The sequence below is a fragment of the Leptopilina boulardi genome, unplaced genomic scaffold (assembly GCF_019393585.1).
Source record: "Leptopilina boulardi isolate dan_hultmark-lab unplaced genomic scaffold, ZJU_Lbou_2.1 LbouV2_154, whole genome shotgun sequence".
NCBI classification, from domain to species: Eukaryota; Metazoa; Arthropoda; class Insecta; order Hymenoptera; family Figitidae; genus Leptopilina; species Leptopilina boulardi.
The window spans coordinates 928,389-947,583 of NW_026137701.1; the positions used below are offsets into that span (position 1 = coordinate 928,389).

At 30.8% G+C, this 19,195-nt stretch overlaps 1 protein-coding gene across 1 annotated transcript; it reads right to left on the bottom strand.

Annotated features, from left to right (window-relative positions):
• Positions 1-4,294: 4,294 nt before the first annotated feature.
• Positions 4,295-13,838, bottom strand: LOC127276802 (delta-like protein C). The gene is made up of 7 exons (XM_051297456.1): positions 13,667-13,838; positions 12,497-12,600; positions 12,244-12,400; positions 10,233-10,355; positions 9,394-9,524; positions 6,184-6,460; positions 4,295-5,288 (listed from the first exon to the last, which is right to left on the bottom strand). The coding sequence occupies exons 1-7, from the start codon at positions 13,804-13,806 to the stop codon at positions 4,955-4,957; spliced, it is 1,266 nt and encodes a 421-aa protein (XP_051153413.1). The 5' UTR covers positions 13,807-13,838; the 3' UTR covers positions 4,295-4,954.
• Between the last annotated feature and the right edge of the window lie 5,357 nt (positions 13,839-19,195).

The following is a 19,195-nucleotide window of genomic DNA, read 5'->3' on the forward strand; positions in this document are numbered from 1 at the left end:
TATTAATTTGAAAGACGATTATAACGATTGTGAATGCATGGTATCAATTTTGGAAAGTTCTTATACGACAGCGAAATAATTTATTGAAAAGTATACCTATACGGCAAAGGTATTGAATTTACTTCCATGTTCTTATAATGAAGAATATTGGTTTTCATTTTATTTTTTCATTTATTAATTAATTTTAAATAATTAATTACATTTCATTCACTTTTATTTCATTAAAAATAATATTTAATAAATATTAATTGTTATTAACTAACGTTATTTATTTTAATTTAGAATTTTTTAAATTTATTGTATTTTATTTTATTCGCAAATTCTTTAATTGTACAAACCTTGAATAAAAATAAAATTATTTTTTTAATTCAATGAGGTAATCGATTATATCACCAGGTGAATTTTTTTTGCAATATTACAGTGCGATTGTATTTTTATAAATAGAAAAAAGTAGAATGCTGCTAGAACAATTGATAATTATCAATTGAGTGTATTGTCTGAGGCATGATAAAAGTAAAATAACGTTAAGTGATAAAAGATAAGTGAGACAACTTTAATTCATGGTGAAAATACAAATGATTTGTATCACAACATTTATATATATATATATATATATATATATATATATATATATAAACGAGAATTCCGTAACTGAGATTTTTTTCTCACGAAAAATCTGGTTTACTTGCAATGCTAATTTTTCTATGGGAGATAACGAAATTGTTCTGCATTGAATAGCCTTTGATTCCCGTCAATTGATTTAAAAGATAAGTAAACCTTTATGTATATAGAGTTTTCAGATAACTTACATTTCTCTCTCTCTTCCTTTTTTAATGTAGTTTCACTAAAAGCTATTCTCTTTTAAGATTTTATTTATTTATGTATTTTTATTTAGTTTTAATGAATTTCTTAAAAGTTTTTTCAAAAACATTCTGAATCATAAAATTTTTTCAATTTTTATAGAAATAGTCGAACAATTTTATATTTGTCAATACAGTTTTGTTATAGGTACCTATTGAATGAATTATACTGATTTTTAAGATCGTTAAAATTACTTTAGCAAAAAATTTTATTTTTTGAAGTCCCGCAAGGTGAAATTGTTTCACTTGTTACAAAATGTAAAATTAACTATAATTATATAAAAAAAAATTATATATGCGTAAAAAGTAAGTGAATCGTAATCAACCTGCTTACAAGGCGACTTAAAATGGCGTTGCTACCAAACTTCTAGCCTAACGAACAATGTGTAACGTTTTCTCTATTTTGATCGTTTTAACTTCTTTTTTCGTTACTTTCTATTGATTGTTTACGTTAAATTTCATTGCCTTTTTTTCGTTAATGTAAATATGTAATATAGGTTATGTTTTCCGTTTTATGCAAATATTCATTTTTCGAATTTATCTGTAATTTGAATTGTTATTATTTGTCATTTTTCAAACCCAGGTCCAAAGAGCATCTGTTTATTGCAAATTATTCTTTAACATTTATTACAATATTTGAAAAGATTTCCATGTTTAAAAATTTTTGTCGTTCTTTTTTTCATTCATTGACTTTTTTTAATATCGTATTTTGTTATATTAATATAATATCATTTTGTGATAAAAATAGATAAATTAAAAATTTTAGTTACTGAAATTAATGACATATTTAGTATTTGTTAATTCACCCTTATTGTCCCTGCCGTTGGTTGTCCGCTACCAAAAGTCTTGTAAATTCTTGGTAGACTTTGTCGTGGTGGCGGGGCTTTTCACTAAAGGACTTCCAAAAACAAAGATGTAAAGTCGGGAGAAATATATATATATGGAAAGCAAAGGATTGAATAAGGACATTTTCTGTGCAGGGGAGGGATACCCCAGTGCTGCCGATGCTGGAGATGAGCAAGTTGGCTTGCCAGCGTCAAAATCCAGTGAGAATAGTGCTGCCGTATTGGACACCTTGGGTGCTGCAACATTCTATCCCACACAGCACAATATATTTCCTAAACATTTCGTGAATATTTCAATACAAGGTTCATGAAACGTTAATGAAAACCGGGAAATGTCCGCCTATAAGAAATATTGCCATGCAATTTTGCTGAAATATTACACTCTAAGACTCATGCAATATTACACATAAAGACTCTGCAATATTCAAGAAATATTTCAAAGAAAGTTAGAAACTTTTTGAAATATGAAATCAATTATTATTTTCTAGCCTGATCAACACCCTAGGATCCTAGAAAATTAAAAAATACTGCGCAACTGTACAGGCCATAGAAACTGAGATCGACCAGTGCGCATCATTTATGTTGGAAACTTTCTAGAATATTTTTTTTAGAAATATTTTAGCAAAATTACAAGGCAATATTTCCTATAGGCGGACATTTCCCTAATTTCAGCAATATTTCAAGGTCTTCGCATTGGAATATTTCAAAATTTCAATGAAATATTTCAGAAAATTTTAGGTAATATCATGTGTTGTGTGGGATGCCACAAGGAGGATTGACCATGAAGGCACTTAGTTTCTTAAGGTTGCCCAGGTCCGTTTGGAAAGACTTGGAAGTAGAAGAAGAAGTGCTCCAAGCGTTTCAAGGAACGCGAAATATGCGTCAGTTTGAGGAAGGAAGAATCTGAGTTTCTTCTGAGGATCGAAGAGGAGGTCGTCATGATGGTGAAATCTTGCGACATCCAGAAAAACGTTAATCGAACGATCAAGGATGAATTAAAGGTTCTTCAGGACCTTGTAAATATAGTGAATCAGAAGCACGCAGAAGCTGATAAAGAGGATGTAAAATTGAACTCCGCTTTAGGCTATGCAGCATGCAACCGGGAAGACTGGACCAACAAGAGAGAGCGTATCCATGAGGAACGTCTTCGACGCGCGGTCATGGAGGCGAAAAAAAAGAAGAAACGAAGTACCGGCAGTCCGGAAGAGACAAAAGCCAAAATAAAAAAAAGAAGGGAGCATCTCCATTGAGAAAGGATGCCAAGGTGACGGAGGCACCGTAGTCGAAGCAGTACAATAACACGAAGGATTCGAGGGGATCAACAGTGGTTGTCCAAATCCAAATCCTGACACCAGGCACACGAGAGTCTTGGGGGGCAAGGCCCACTAAAAAGGGAGACCTCTTCATCAGGGTCAGAGGTGATTCGGACAAGGTAGCTTTTATCGCCAAGGTGATTAAGGCTGTTGGTAGCATGGGTAAGATGGAGACGGTGGATCGAAAGGTTACACTCGAGATGCGCGACCTGGATTTTCCTACCCATGAAGCATAAGTCCAGGAAGTGCTGGTACGAGAACTCGGAAAGCCAAGAAGCAGTATGGTGACGGTCTTAGTACCCAACAATCGAGGGATGAAGCTCGCAGTTGTTAGTTGTCACCGACAAAGAAGAGGCTGTCAGACTGGAGGAATTGGGGCGCATAAAGATTAACTATATGTGCTGACAAATAAGAAACAGAGTCATGGTCGTCCGGTGTCACCGATTCCTGGGTTACGGCCTGTATGGAAGCAGAAAGATTGGCTGCGTGCTTCAAGTGCGAGAAAGCAGATCATAAGTTTGCAGATTGCAAGAGCAGCCCCAGTTGCTGTTTGTGCCAAAAAGACTCTCGCAAGAGTGGGTTTTTTAGTGGGTCGTCCAAAACAAGAACGGTCTTCCCCACATAACCTCGGAGCACCAGGCTCCAGGTATCTGTCTTGGATACCAAGGGTTATGCAGATTTTCCACTTTCCTCGTAACAAAAATTGACCCTTATTGTAATTAATTGCTGATTTAAGTTTAATTTTTACCTTTTTTTCCCAGTTACATTATTTTCTTAATTTATACAATGTTGATATGTAATTTGTTTTATAGTTAACAATAGAGTGTTCATTAAAATTTATAGAAATAAAATTTGATGATTTATTTGAGAAAGTTATAATTTTTATTGCAGACTTTATAACTTTAATGTTTTTCAATTTAAGAAGATGCATTAATTATTTATTAAAATTAATAAGTCAATTACATGATATAAAATGTGGGTATCAATTTTATTTAAATAATAAAATCTTGGAGAAAAAAGTTAAAATAAACAATTCATTTTATTTGGTTGTCAAAATAGAAATCCATATATAAAAGATTCTTTTGTCATTGTTGAAGATAATAAATATTATCATGAATTATTTTACAAAAATATTGTTAAAAATACATTATTATAAATATCATTATGGATATGATTATAAATATATTGTCGATAAGATTATAAATATGATGATAGGATATATTATAATTATAAATATAATTATAAATATTATTACAAATACTGTTATAAATAATTGATTGTATTTTGCATGTGATGAGTCGAAGTTTTTTTTCTAAATTAATACACAAAATAAAACACGTTAAAAAATATGTACATAGATATTGCTGAAACATTTACTGCAACCTTGTAATTATTTTTTCAAAGCATCAAAAGTTATAAATATAGATATTTCAGTGAATGTTTCAGCTGTTATAGATAAATTTTTGTTTTTTCGTGTACGATTAAATAAATAATAAATTATTATAATATGAAATTAATTGAATAATTAACAATTTTTAAATAAATATTAAATGTACAATATTTTGGAAACTTTAAAGAATCTTGTGGAGAAACAAAATAATAATAATGCTATCTAGTTCTTAACATTGATATTGTCATAAGAATTGTGTTACGACTGTTGTAATAAATTCCAATCTTTTTTACAATTCTTACTTTTAGTACAAAAGGGCATTTTTTTCTTTCTTAGACCCAAATTAATTAATTTCCATAAAAAATTGTTAAGAAAATTATAGAATTACTATTATTAATAAAAGATCTAAAATGTTTTGAAATTAATTATCCTGTCAAGGATATATTATCATAACAATAATTTTAAAAAAAGTCATAATCTTTGAGGAATGTATAAAATGATAATTGACTTGTATACATAGGTATTTTTCTTTTTTTAGTAGAAAATTTAAGTTTCATTTTCAGCATCTCTTTCGCTAGACGGCGATTCTGTAGGTCGTTCTGTTGGCCACTTGCCTGCTGTAGCCGCAGGATCAATTTCCGGAGCGGTCGTGATAACAATTGGTTTTATGAGCACAACACTGGGCTCATTATTATCTAAAGTTTCGTCTTTTTCTTTATCCGGATTAATTTCCGCTTGCGGTTTACCTCCCAATTCTTCATCATCGACTAAAATTCCCACCTCAGGAAGTGTGTCTGGCTTTGGTGGTTTCAATTCCATATCCGGCATTTGCATTTCAAATTGACACTGACGTCCAGAGAAACCAAATGGACAAATGCATCTAATCAGAAAAATAAAATTTGCCTTAATATTTTTGTTATTTATTTAAAACATTTTTATTTACAAAAAAAATTGACTGAATTTATTTTCCATTAACAGCATTGTCTCATCTGTTTTACATATATAAATGTTGAGCGGTTTTTTTTGTTCAAATAAATTTTGTAATTTTAACATCTGGCAAATAATTTTCTAGACTATGTTTTATTAGACAACACTCTTTCATTGTAAAAAATCTCAATGGAATTCTACAAAAGTCGCACCCTTTTGGATTTAAAGTAGCTAAAGGGAATTAATTTTATGCCTATGGAAAGTTAATGATAAGGAAAAGTTAATCTAATGTTACCTCACTTTTGGTATTGATTTTTAATTCCAAAAATTTTACTCCCAACTTTGGTTGTCATTAACTCTTTAAATTTTTTACAGTGTACCGTGAAGGAAAATGTCGAATCTTTTCATTAGTCGCGGATTTTTTTCAAAATGGACCTACTACAAAATATCACGGAGAAAAATGAATTGTACTTACTAAACCTGGAACTAAGAAATTTTATTTGGTCGCTTTAACAAATCTGTATTGTTGTACTAACAATATATTTGTTACTACAACAAATTTTTGATTACAATAAAATTTTATTGTTTCTTACAACAAATTTTTATTGTTATACCAACGAATATATTGTTAATATTAAAAAGATAATTGTTAGTACAACAATACAGATTTGTTGTGAGAAACAATAAAAAATTTGTTAGTTCCAACTTTAGTAAGTACAATAATTCATTTTTTCCGTGTGTGCATGACTGAATCAAATAAATAAAAAGAAAATTGTTAAATAGAATTTTTGACAAAAATGTTAAAGGGATTATACATTGTTTATAGAGAAGATTAAAATTAGTCTGACCTGTAATTGCCATCTTCTTTCGTCATGCTGATGCAGGTGCCATTGTTTTTGCATAGGTCATCATGCTGGTCGCAGTAGGTGAGTTTTTCTTCGCAAAGGTCTCCGGTCCAGCCTGGCTGACATCTGCATTCCCATGGCCTTTTGCAGGTACCATGAACACAGCCAGGATAAGGAAAGCACTCTGTGCAATTTGGACCTGTCCAACCCATTCGACACCTACAAGTTCCTGGCCTCCGACAACTGCCGTGTTCTCGACTACAACCTTGAGCGCATACCGCTGCAAGAAGAAAAAAAGTTAAATATTTACAATTTTATGGCATCACTATTATATATCCATAATGGATTTTTTCTTCTTCTTTAAATATTGTACAGCCTTTCGAAAGCTATACATATATATTGCGGCTTATAGTTCCGCTTTAATTAAATCATAAAATATCGTACGATAAAAATTGCTTTTATCTTTCTTAAAACGTTTATTGCTTCTCTATCGATTGAAGGATTGTAAAATTCTCATTAACATCTTTAGAAATTGTGATGAATACTTAAAGCACGTTATTTAAATATGGAATGTTTGCAGTTAAATGGTATATAATAATAAAAAGATTGGTAAATGGACCGATAAACATTTAATACATAGTTAAAAAGTTTTTTTTTCGTTTAGAGGTAATTTTATGCTTGATCTGCGATTGAGTAAATTTTTTTTTCTTTAGTAAAATGGTATTTATAAATATTTGTAAGTTTAATTTTGTTAATTATTATTAATTAGAATTCATTCTTCATTTGTAATAAATGATTCTTACAGTTGAAATATACTTTCTAAATTTGAATTAGTAAAATTTTTAACTAATTAGTAAAACTGAACTAATTACCAACTAAAATGAGTTAAAATTTTTACTAATTTAAAATTATAGAGTAGAATACTGCCGTCCTGATTTAAAAAGACACAATTTACATTTGTCGCTTACATGGAAAAAAATTTTCTGGTAATTCTTTAACATCCATTTAGAGATTTTACATGTTCCTAAATCTGTTAATTCTACAGATATTTTCTGTAAGGATTTAACGCATGCGCGAAAACAATGCAGTGATTCGACTAAGGCTGAGTACGATTGAGTGCGAGAGGTTAAGGCGAATTTAGTGTTTTTATTATTATCATAGTGTCGGCAAGAAAGTTTAATTAAAAAGGAAACGTCTTAAGTATATAAACATTATTATAGAAATAAATTATTACAAATTTTTTATTTTAAAATTAACTGTAGTGATTAAGTGAGAAAAGTCGTTTGTTTCAATTTCTCGACATAAGAAAAAGTGGATTTATCATAAGTTTTGAAAACTTGCTCCTCATTTTTTTTGTTAGAAAATTATTGAAGGATGAATTTATTTACATAGAAGTTATACTAATTTATACAATAATGTTCCGCGAATTTAATGTATTCGGAGGAGAATATTAACCTATAAGAAATACTCTACCAAATATATATATTATCCCCATATAGTATACATAATTTGGTCACTCAACAGTTTTTAAGAACTGTAGCTCAAACTTGTAGAATTAACAGATTTTAATGCCAATGATTCTACATATTTCTCTATTTGGAGAAACATCAGTAGATGGCGCAGGAGTTTCTGTAAATTCTACAGAAAATTTTTTTCCGTGTAGGTTGTTATTCAGTAGTGTTAACACACAAAAGTGAGCCGAAGCGACAAATGTACACGGAGAAAAATGGAATTGTGGTCCAAACAATTTTTGGATTGTTATCAGTAGATTTGTTGATATTACCATTCGAAATGTTAATATTATAATTCAGATTGTTGACAATACAAAATTTATGTTGTTTTAACAACAATACGAATTTTTAGTTGTCAGTTTTGTTCAGTTTGCAATTCCGTACAGTTGCAGAAGCAAACTTTCTGTCGATTGCTGATGGAACAATCCGGATTTGTTCAGCTGACAGATTTATTGTTCCATGTCACATGGTCATCTTGAATTCTCGCAAACTGGCGTGCAGATCGTCGTGTCGTTTGCTTCTGGCACATGGGTCACTTTTGCTTTTATTATTAGTTTTTTTTAATGACAAAGTGCTGTTAAATAATGAATCCGGTTAAAGTGAGAAATCTAATTCAAGTGTAGTGAATGGATGAAGAGATAATTTCATCGTTTATCGGTAAGTTAGACTCGGTTACTATTGAACATAACTTCACCTTAAAAAATACAAAATGTATATTAAATATTATTTAACAAAAAATTTCAACTCAAAATAATTTTTTGGTTTCAGGTCAAAGAATTTGATTCAGAAGCTGCATGTTCCACAGATTTTAATACAAATGAAACTGGTGATATGACCTACGGAAATCTGCTATCGATTATTTTAGAAGGCGAAGAAACTGAACAAATTGTATTAGACGGATCAAAGCTTTGTTAATGCAACGAATTGTATTGACGATTTAATAATTTAGTTTTGTTATATCAACTGTTCCATAACAATTTTCTTTGTTCATTAAACAATTCTGTTTGTTCACCAAACAATCCGCATAGTTTTAATAACAATTTTTATTTTAACAATTTTTTTTTGTCCTAAAAACAAATAGGACTGCTGGTTCTATATTGACAATCCGGAATTGTTGTGTAGACTTAATTTTTAGTAACCACAACAATTCATTTTTCTCCGTGTAGATAGTGTATTTTTAAATCAGGACGGCAGAATAGTTTTATCAGCTTTCAGAAAATACAAATGAAAATTTAGTTTCTTTATTTTCTAAATTAAAGGTGATCTTTTAGGGTCAGTTTCACCAACTCCGGTTAAAAGTTAATCGGCGATTAAAGCCAATTTAACTGCTCATGATTGGTCGGTTAGGGATTTAATCGCTGATTAACTTTTAACCGGAGTGGGTGAAACTAATCCTTAGTCGCATAAAAGAGGACTTAATTGCAAAAACAAATTTAAATTAAATTAGAAGAAAATTAATATTTAATTTTGTCCCATTTTTTTCTTTAGAAATTACAGAAAAGATGTAATAACAATAAGGAGCTAATCGGGCTCATGTGACAGATGTGGGAAAAGCTTACGCAATATTTATCTTATATAGATATATGGGGTTTTTGAAGTGCAGAAAATGATGTATCACATTTTCTGAATATATATGATTTTTATCTGTTACGTGCTTAAAACACATGACTTAGTAGTTATGAATGAACTAAAGGACCCTTACGAGTTTGACACAAGAATCCTGTCCATCCTGGATCACATCGACATTCGAGAGGTCCTTTACAACTTCCATGAACACATCCCGGTAAAACGGCACACTGTTTACATTCTGGTCCCTGCCAGCCAAGTCTGCATCTGTTTCGTTCGAATTTTTCGGGAAAAAAGAAAATAAAACTCTTTTAAATAACGGTTAAAATTTTTTTTTGTAAAATATTGAAATAGGAATCCTTATGAAATGTTTTCAATATTTTCAAAGTCCATCATTTATTTAAATTCTTAGATTTATATTTTAATACCGTTTTATTTTTCTATTTTATAAAATTATTATTATTTTCATTTTTCTACCCCGGTTATAATTTTAGACTGATCCTAATTCGAAATGGGTATGGAAAAATTTGAAATCAGTATATACACTGAGAAAAATATGCTAATGAGTCAACAGAATTTCTGACAAAGGTATAAAAAATTATTGATTCAAAAGCATATGCTAGAATCTATATATATTTTACAAATTCTGTAGCATATATTTGTGAATCAATAAATTTTATGCCTTTGACAGAAATGCTGTTGATTCAATAGCATATATACAAAATCAGCAGTTAGTTCGCACAAAAATGTTAATCAGAAAGAAGTCTGAAATAATTCGATGTGGAAGGCAAAATGAAATTACATAATTGCATCCCTGTTGTCCGAAAAAATATTGACGCCTTGAATGCTAATTTTTGATATTATTAAAAATGAAAAAAAGTTAAAAGAATTTTTTAACGGATTCGTAATTTTTGCAATACTATATGTACAAAACTTAAAGAATACAGTATAATAAAATTATTGTTAAAATCTCACTTGCACTCGCCGGGTCTGTCACAATATCCTTGGCTAGGATTACAATAAGAAGCGCAGGCAGGTTCGTTACAAAATAATCCCTTCCATCCAGGATCGCAAACGCACTCGAAGCTCACATTACATCTGAAAACAAGAATTTATCTACAGTAAGCATTAAATCCGCAATTAGGGAATAACGTTTTCAGTCAGATCATTAATATACCAACACAATAAATATATATATATAGTGCGGGAGCAAATTTCATGGCCAGATTTGAATCGAACTAAAAGCACTCGAATCTGCACGATGATCTTGGTGAAAGCAACTTATATGTATATAAATATACCGTTGAGAATAATGTATTTTGTTAATATAGTATATATATTACAATTACGGTATGAACCGTTACAAACGAAAATAGTACTAGAAATTTGCCACACGTCATTTGGAGAAATTTTTTTGAAGCCGAAATTGTATTAAATTTGTATTCCAATGTAATCGCGTGTATATATACAATAGATACAGAATATTTATGAATAAAATATTACCCTCGAGTTAAAATTTAAAAAATGTCCGTTTCTTTTTTTTGAAATGCAATTTTTTACCAACTGAATTAGTAAAGTTTTAATCTATAAAATATCTAAATTTTTGGACCATGGCAAAAATATAACCAATAGTGGATAAATTTTAAATCCTAAAATTTTTCCTATTTTTAGACAAATGCAAAAATAGTGACAATCATGGACAAAATTTTAATCTTTGAATTTTAAAAATTTTAAACCATTGACAAAAATTCAAATAAACATCAGTAATTTGGTTAAAAAACTGATTTTATGAATAAATTTTATCCATAGTAGAGAAGCAATTGTCAATTCTCAAGAAATATGGAAATTTAAACGCAGATAGCACGTAAGCTTGTAGCAACTTTGCGGCAAGTTTGCCGCGCAATATTTTCAACCTTGCACGGCAAACTAGCCGCAAGCTTCAAATGTCCCATCTGACCCAAGCTTGCATGGTAAGCTTACCGAAAGATTGCAGATTAAGGTTTCTGCAAGATTGCACAAACAAATTATAGCAAGATTGCTCAGTAAGTTTGCACGGAAAGTTTGTGGCAAAGTTGTTGCAATTTTGCAAAATAACCTTGCTTTAAACCTAAAAAAATTTTTTTTTTTTAAACGTTTCGTCTTTTTATTTCTATATTGAAAATGAATTAATAAAATCTAATTTATAAATTGGACGAGACGTTTAAAAAAAAAAAATTTAGGTTCAAAGCAAGGTTATTTAGCAACCTTGCATCAACCTTGCTACAAGCTTACCGTCCAAGCTTACTGAGCAATCTTGCAATAATCTTATTGTGCCGCAAAGTTGCTGCAAGCTTACGTGCTATTTGGGAAAATAGTCCATACTTAAAAAAAAATTTAAAGATAAAAATTTTGTACTACTGCCAAAATATTTAGCTAAATATGGACTATCTTTGAATTTTTCTATTTCTTAATTAATTATTACATAATATATTATATAATATAATTTCTCTTAATTTAGCAGAAATACTTTAGTACACAGAAAAAACCTAGTCTCATTCTTGTTGCAAATCAAAATGAGCCAATGCTAAACGACATAGACAGTGGCGCCACCAACCTGGTTCATTTTTGTTGCACATCAAAATGAGCCGCCTACACGGCTCATTCTGAGTTCGGTTTTTTTCTGTGTAATCATATAATTTATAATCGAAACAATATCATCAAAATTACTTAATTTTTAATTTTAAAGCCGTTTAGTATTAAAATATTTAAAGAAAGCGAAAAAAAGACTTCTTTATGGTTGTATAACGACAAACATGAATTTAATCAACGAAGATCCATAATTAAAAGAAATTCCAATATGTTCTTTTTACAATGAATAAAAAATTACATATCTCGAGTTGAAAAAAAAGTGGAGATTTAATGAATAGAAATTGCTTTTAATAACGTCTCAATATTCAGAATTTTAAATTCGAGAGGAAAAAAAATGATCAAGATAAACGAAGTCTACCTGCCATGTTGACAGCCAGGAAGAGCGACACATTTGCCACAAGTATCACCATAAAATCCCAATTTACAGCGGCATTCGCCAGGCCGACGACAGTATCCTTGAATAGGGTCGCACCCCTTTCGACATAATGGAACGTCACAAAGATCCCCGGTCCATCCTGATATTGACAAATTGATCGAATTAAGTTGTGTGGAGGGATTCACGATCAATTATTTTTTTTTCAAAATTAAAGGTCCAATTCACCTTAACTTACCCGGTAGACACTTGACTTCCCCGGCTTCATCGCAATCATAATTTGAATTTGGAAGTTGTGTTGCTGGTAATTCACATGCTTGCTTCTTCCATTTTGGCACGTATCTATAAAAAATATTTCTTTTAATTTTTTTAATAATATTTCTTTACATTATTGTCATTCAACTAATTTTTTATGTTTATCGACAAGTTTTTTCTCACAGACAAAAGTGGTTTTTTGGTACTTACAGAATTTACTTTTCTTTGAAACTATTTTTTCTTGTTAGAAATATTAGAAAATTTGGTTAAAAAATTCTGATTACATTTCTGGTTAATTTAATCAGAAATTCTTATGTTAAACAAACCAGAATTTTTTGGTTATTTATTTACAAAATGTATTCTAGTTGATTTTATCAGTAATTAACTAGAACTAACTAATCTTATTAACTATTTTTTCTTCTTAAAATAACTAGAAATTTTTTAACTAGATGCACCTAGCAATTTTAAATACAATTTTTTTTTCAGTGCTATTCTGTTTTTGGTGATACTTGATAATTTTTTTTTGGTGCTTTTCGAGTTGTTAATACTTGTTCATTAAAAGTATTTGGTAACAAACGTATTAAAAATAACATACCAAAAATTTTGAAAAGAAGAAAAATTACTAAGATAATATTAAAAAAGTACCGAAATCACCATTGATACAATAAACATTAAACATGCAAAAATACCAAAAACACAAATGGTACCAACACAACACACAGTTGCAAAAATCACTACACTGCAAAAAGTAGGCATTTTATTATAAGACACATTGGAAGTCATTTTTAAAATGTTTCCAAAAAGTTATAAATTAATATTTAAGATGATTACAGAAGATTTGTTTTAAAAATGATTACACGGTATTTTAAGATACTTCTTTTTGCAGCGTAAAAGTATCAACAAAATGTCAATTAATGCAAAAATTATTATCGAATACAAAAATAACAAAGACACAAAAAATGCTTAAAAAATTTATAATATTTTTCAAGAAATCGTTGGATGCATTAGTGCGGTAAAGTTGAACACATCTAATTTTACACCAGTTAATCTTCCAATTAAATCTCATACTGGATTTTAAGTATGACAATTTTGAGGGGTGTTTAGTCGAAAAAATACAAAGATGACTGATTGCCTGCAGAAAGGTTCTATATACCTTGGACCTGCAGCATATCCAATGGGTAGAAGTGTCAAACCCAAGACAGATGTGAGACTATTTAAGGCTCCATTGTTCACCGGCAATGTTGTTTCACGAGCACCGATTAAAAAGCAGAGGTATACGAGGAACGGTATCATCTTAACTTGACTTCACAGTCAAGACTGAGGAAGAAAAGTTCAAGACCAAGCCTGGTTAACGGAATCATCTTTTAGGTCATGACATACTTTTCTGTTCAGACTAAGCGGTTATCTATATAGTATATGAAAACAAGCTGAATATGTTTGTCACTTCCACTCCAATCTACAATGTTCTTTCGAACTATTCAACGTTATGTGGGAGTTCAATGTACGCAACTTAAGAATTTGCTATATACCAAGTAGGAAGTTGTCTTTTTGCATGCCGACAACAATGAAAATTCTCATTGCGTTGGTATAATATATATATATTCGGTGTTTCTTTGTTCAACAATTTTTATTTTCTGTATTCTATCAAACTTTAAACCAAATAGTTTGAATTTTTGTTAAATATACACTGACAATGATTTTATGTTCGATATGTCAAAAATTTTTTTATTATTTTTTTTATCATTACTTGAGCGTTATTAAATAAATATATGTTTACTTATATCAAACCATTGTATAATTTGAATAAATTACAATGTTAAATAACCGATTTATTTGAAATGTAAAACTTTTTCATATATACACGGAGAAAAAGAAAAAGTAATTTTTACTACTTTCAGAGTAAAACTGGACCAACTCGAAGTTTCTGCGCATCTCTGGCAATTTTTACTCCAAAAATAGTAAAATTTATTATTTCTGTAGTAAATTTTACTGTTTCCGTAGTAAGTTTTACTATTTCTAGAGTAAATTTTACTATTTTTGGAGTAAAAATTGCCAGAGATGCGCAGAAACTTCGAGTTGGTCCAGTTTTACTCTGAAAGTAGTAAAAGTTACTTTATAAAAGAAATCTTTTTTCTCCGTGTAGGTTTTCTCGCAAAATACTTGATATATTGAACTTAAATTTTGTGGAGAATTCAAAAATAGTATAACGATTCGCGTTGTCATGTACCAGAGTATATTAATATTTTGTTAAAAATATAAAAATAATTTTTCTGTATCCCCTACCCGAAAGTACGGACTTTCTTGCGCGATTTTCTGCCGGGAAGAGCGACTTTTGTGGCCGGCTCGAACCAACGCGCGCTTTGATTGGCTACGAGATTTTCGCGGCTCGCCACCATAGCAACTACATAGCAACGCGTATTTCAGGGCCTGTGTTGTGACATACGCGGTGACATACCTCAAATCTCAAGCATGTTCTGTTAAGAAACAAAACGATCTCGTGCGAATTTATATGATAGTGCTTAAAAGTCGTGCAAAACCTGCAAAATGGAAAACTCCTCATCGGAAGGTTCTTCAGACGAGGAAGAAATTCTTCGAAACTTCGACCAAGAGGCCAAAATCATCGTTGAAAGTGGAACGTTGCCAAAAAAATCCTGCGATCGATACTTGTTGGTCTATAACACGTATCAAAAATGGAGAGAGGAGAACAAAAATTTCTTGTCCAATTCAGAGGAGAACAATTTAATTGTTTATTTTAAGCAATTAAAGACAAAATTGAAACCACCAACATTGTGGAGTATCTGGAGCATGTTACGAAAGACATTGAATGTGAAGGATAATATTAATATTAGCAATTTTTTGAACTTGAAAAGTATGATAAAAACAAATGCCAAAGGTTACAAGCCAAAAAAATCGCTTGTTTTAAGATGGAATCAAATCATGAAATTCATGAATGAAGCTCCGGATTTAATTTATTTAGCCATGAAGGTAATATTAAATATTGTTGATTTATTCACTTTTTAAATAATAATTATTAATAATTAATTAAGTAATAATAATTTGTTTTAATTTCTAAAGGTTATACTGATTTTCGGAATTTGTGGTTGCCTGCGTTGTGACGAAATAACCAACATGAAAGTCGAAGACGTGGAAGATTTGGGAAATAAATACTTGGTGTCAGTCAATTTCAACAAGAATGAGTACGCGGGACAATTTATAATCGGGAATCTTTTCTACGGCAAAGTGAAGAATTATATTGAATTGAGACCAGCTGATCAATTTTGCGACAGATTTTTTATCAGGTACAAAGAGGGTAAATGTAGCCGCCAAGCTGTCGGAAGACACAAAATTGGTGAAGTTCCACAAAAAATTGCTGTCTATTTGCAACTACCAAATGCCGAAAAATACACAGGCCACTGCTTTAGACGATCGTCAGCGACTCTTCTTTCTGACTCTGGAGCGAATATGCAGATGATAAAACAACTGGGGAGATGGCGGTCGGATTTAATTGCTCAAGGTTACATAGAAAACTCTATGCACAACAGGCAGCTAATTTTTGATGGTCTTGTTCAAAATGATACAACAGCCAATGCTTCTTCAAAACCACTGAGTAGCGCGCAAAAAACCACCGAAATTCGAGAATCTGATTGCAATTTAAATTGGGCAGATTTTTCTGAAGATTTTGTCTTTGAACCAAATCCAAGTAAGTCAGCAAATACTTATTTTATTACGAAAATTAATTGATTGTTAATTAATTATATACGAAAATAATTCTTAAAATTCATTACGGAAATATACCACCCCTCATTAATAATCTTTTTTTAGAAGGAGTTGTAAGCACTGATGCTACCACAGCGAGCAAAGCTCAAATGATTGTGCCAGTTACAACTGGAAATAAAACCGTGAAAATAATTCGTGAGAATTCTCGAAATCAGACAATTGTTGAGCCATTTGCAACAAGAAAAAGAGAAAGCAACGAAGATGCCATTAACGCAATGAAACGATTAAAACCATCGACAAGTGCCCAAGCTGTCAGCGATCACCAGAATGAAAAATCTCATAACATCAACCCATTTTCAAGTAAGCACAGATAGCATATTTCTTATTAGAAAAATAAACTTATATGCAATTATTTATTCATAACTAAATTTTTGCAGTTGGACCTGTAATAAGTGGGTTTACAACAGCCAGGAAAAATCAAATAATTTTACCAGTTGAAAATCGAAACAAACCAATTGCTGCCAATAGTAAATTGTTTCTTAGTAAACCAGGCATAAAATTAGCTTTTAAAGAGCAATCGGTTGTACAAACACTAAGAAACACGGAAAGTTTTGAAGATTTAAACAACGGGAATCGTAATGACATAAGTACAACACTAAAAAAACATGATTTAAAATTTGACAATTGTACTTTCAACAATTGTACATTTAACGTGACTTCTTGCAATTGCAATAATGACAATACGTCATGAAATCTCTTGAAATAAGAAAAACAGAAAGAACACACGTTTAAAATTTATTCTAGATTATTCCTAATAACGTATTATTTTTGCATTATGTTACAGTTATGTACAATGTAAATAAATATTTTTGAAAAGTTTCATATGTGTGACCAAATTTCAAATAATACCTGAATTTTACTATTCTTTTTATTTTTCCTTATTTTTTGGATTTTTTTTACATTTGACATAATAGACATTTCATGCCCGCCCCGACCAGCAAAAGCCTCGGCTTCGCCTCGGCTTTGCAAAAGTCGGGCAACAGTTTACAATACGCAATTTTGTTAATTAAAAGTAATTACTGACCGTGCTTTCGGGTGGAGATAAGAAAAATAGTATACGACACACGGCCAGAAATTTTGATGCCCTGACGGGCGTAATATAAGGCCTCGGCTTCGCCTCGGCCTTATATTTCACACCCGCCAGGAAATTAAACTTTCTGGCCTAGTATCGTAATATACTATTTTTGACAAAATATTAATACTCTGTCACATAACAACGATACTTCATAATATTTTTTAGTTCTCCGCAAAATTTTAGCTCAATCAATTAAGTATTTTAGGAGAATATTTACATGTGAAACACGACAATCACATGAGCTTAAGCTCCACCCAAGAAGCACGTAATATATCCTCAATATCAAGGTAATATTACACGTGAAATTCATAATATAACGCTGTAATATTACAGTAATCTTACAGTGATCTTAAAATGTCCGCCTCAAGGTAATATTACCGGGAATATTACTGTAATATTACCGGGAATATTACTGTAATATTAACGGTAATATTACAGTAATATTACAGACTGATTTGAGTTATTCATAAAGCATAAAAAACGTAAATATATTATAAGTCAATTTGGCTTGTTGGTAAAACTCTGGACTCGTGTGCTTTGAGTTCGGGGTTCGATTCCCTGGATGGGTAGATTTTTTTCGTAAAGAAATGTTCCCATAATATTACTGTAATATTCTCTTGTAATATTACCTTAATATTACGGTATAATATTACTGCAATATTACTGTAATATTACCTTAATATTAGCGCGTAATATTACAGTAACATTACCGGTAATATTACCTTGAGGCGGACATTTAAGGATCACTGTAAGATTACTGTAATATTACAACGTTATATTACGAATCTTACATGTAATATTACCTTGACATTGAGGTTATATTACGTGCTTCTTGGGCAGTGTTAAGGCTCGAAATATTAATATTAAAAATGTGTTTTACAGGATTAAAACATTTTTTTAAATACATATTAACAAACCAACTTGCGAAAGTCGTCAGATTAATAGTCGACCTATAATAAGTCCCCACAGCACCGAAACTTTCTTAAAGATTTATTTGAAATGTTTGGAATATTTAATTGCAAAGTTTAGTGAAAATTGTGTAAAGATTTAAATGTTCCGATTAAATAAATGTTTAGTGTGAAACTTTCCTGAACATTAATTCAAGTGGGACATTTAAATCTTTACACAATTTTCACTAAACATTGCAATTAAATATTCCGAACATTTTAAATAAATCTTTAGGAAAGTTTCGGTGCTGTGGAGGCATAAATTCAATCCTTATTTGTCCTTTCGTTCTATTAAGAAAACTCTCGCAAGACATTAAGGATTGTCGCTGAGTCACAAAGACGTTGAGGACATCACTATATCTATCATTCAAATTAGAAGTCAACAAGGGAAGAGCTTCCTGGTGTATATATTTGGATGAGAGTCCCGAATATTCAAGAACACCAGGAAGACGAATTTGCTGTTTTGTTGACGATCTGTTAAAATATTATTGACAATCAATTTCATATGAGTTTTTCCCATCAATCAATTTAACATCGGATAGGGTAGAAATCTGAGTTACCGACTATTGCGTATCGATTATCGGTCGCGGGTATTATATTATTGAATATTAATTGATCTCAATGACACCGAGAAGAGAGGCCGCTGTTTAGCGACGTTTTCGAGTTTGACTCGTCAGCCATTTTCTCTCATTCACATCTTGGTGTTCGTAGAGTGCAAGTAATTCTCTTTTTGTTTTGTGACATAATTAAAAAGTAAGTAGGTGCTAACTGGGCGGACCTTAATTTCGGACGGTGAGTCCCAAAATAAATTTATTATGAGTCGTTTCCTTCCGAGTCGATCTCATGAAAAATAAAAATTAAATATTTATAAAATAAATAAATT

What these genes read in the sequence shown, in the direction of transcription:
- LOC127276802 (XM_051297456.1), bottom strand. Translation starts at nt 13,806, where the DNA reads ATGATACCGTTCCTCGTATACCTCTGCTTTTTAATCGGTGCTCGTGAA. An exon ending in AGGATTCTTGTGTCAAACTC is followed by an intron (nt 6,461 to 9,393) that starts GTAAGGGTCCTT and finishes TTCTTCTTGCAG; the next exon opens with CGGTATGCGCTCAAGGTTGT. An exon ending in AAAGAAGATGGCAATTACAG is followed by an intron (nt 5,289 to 6,183) that starts GTCAGACTAATT and finishes TTTTCTGATTAG; the next exon opens with ATGCATTTGTCCATTTGGTT.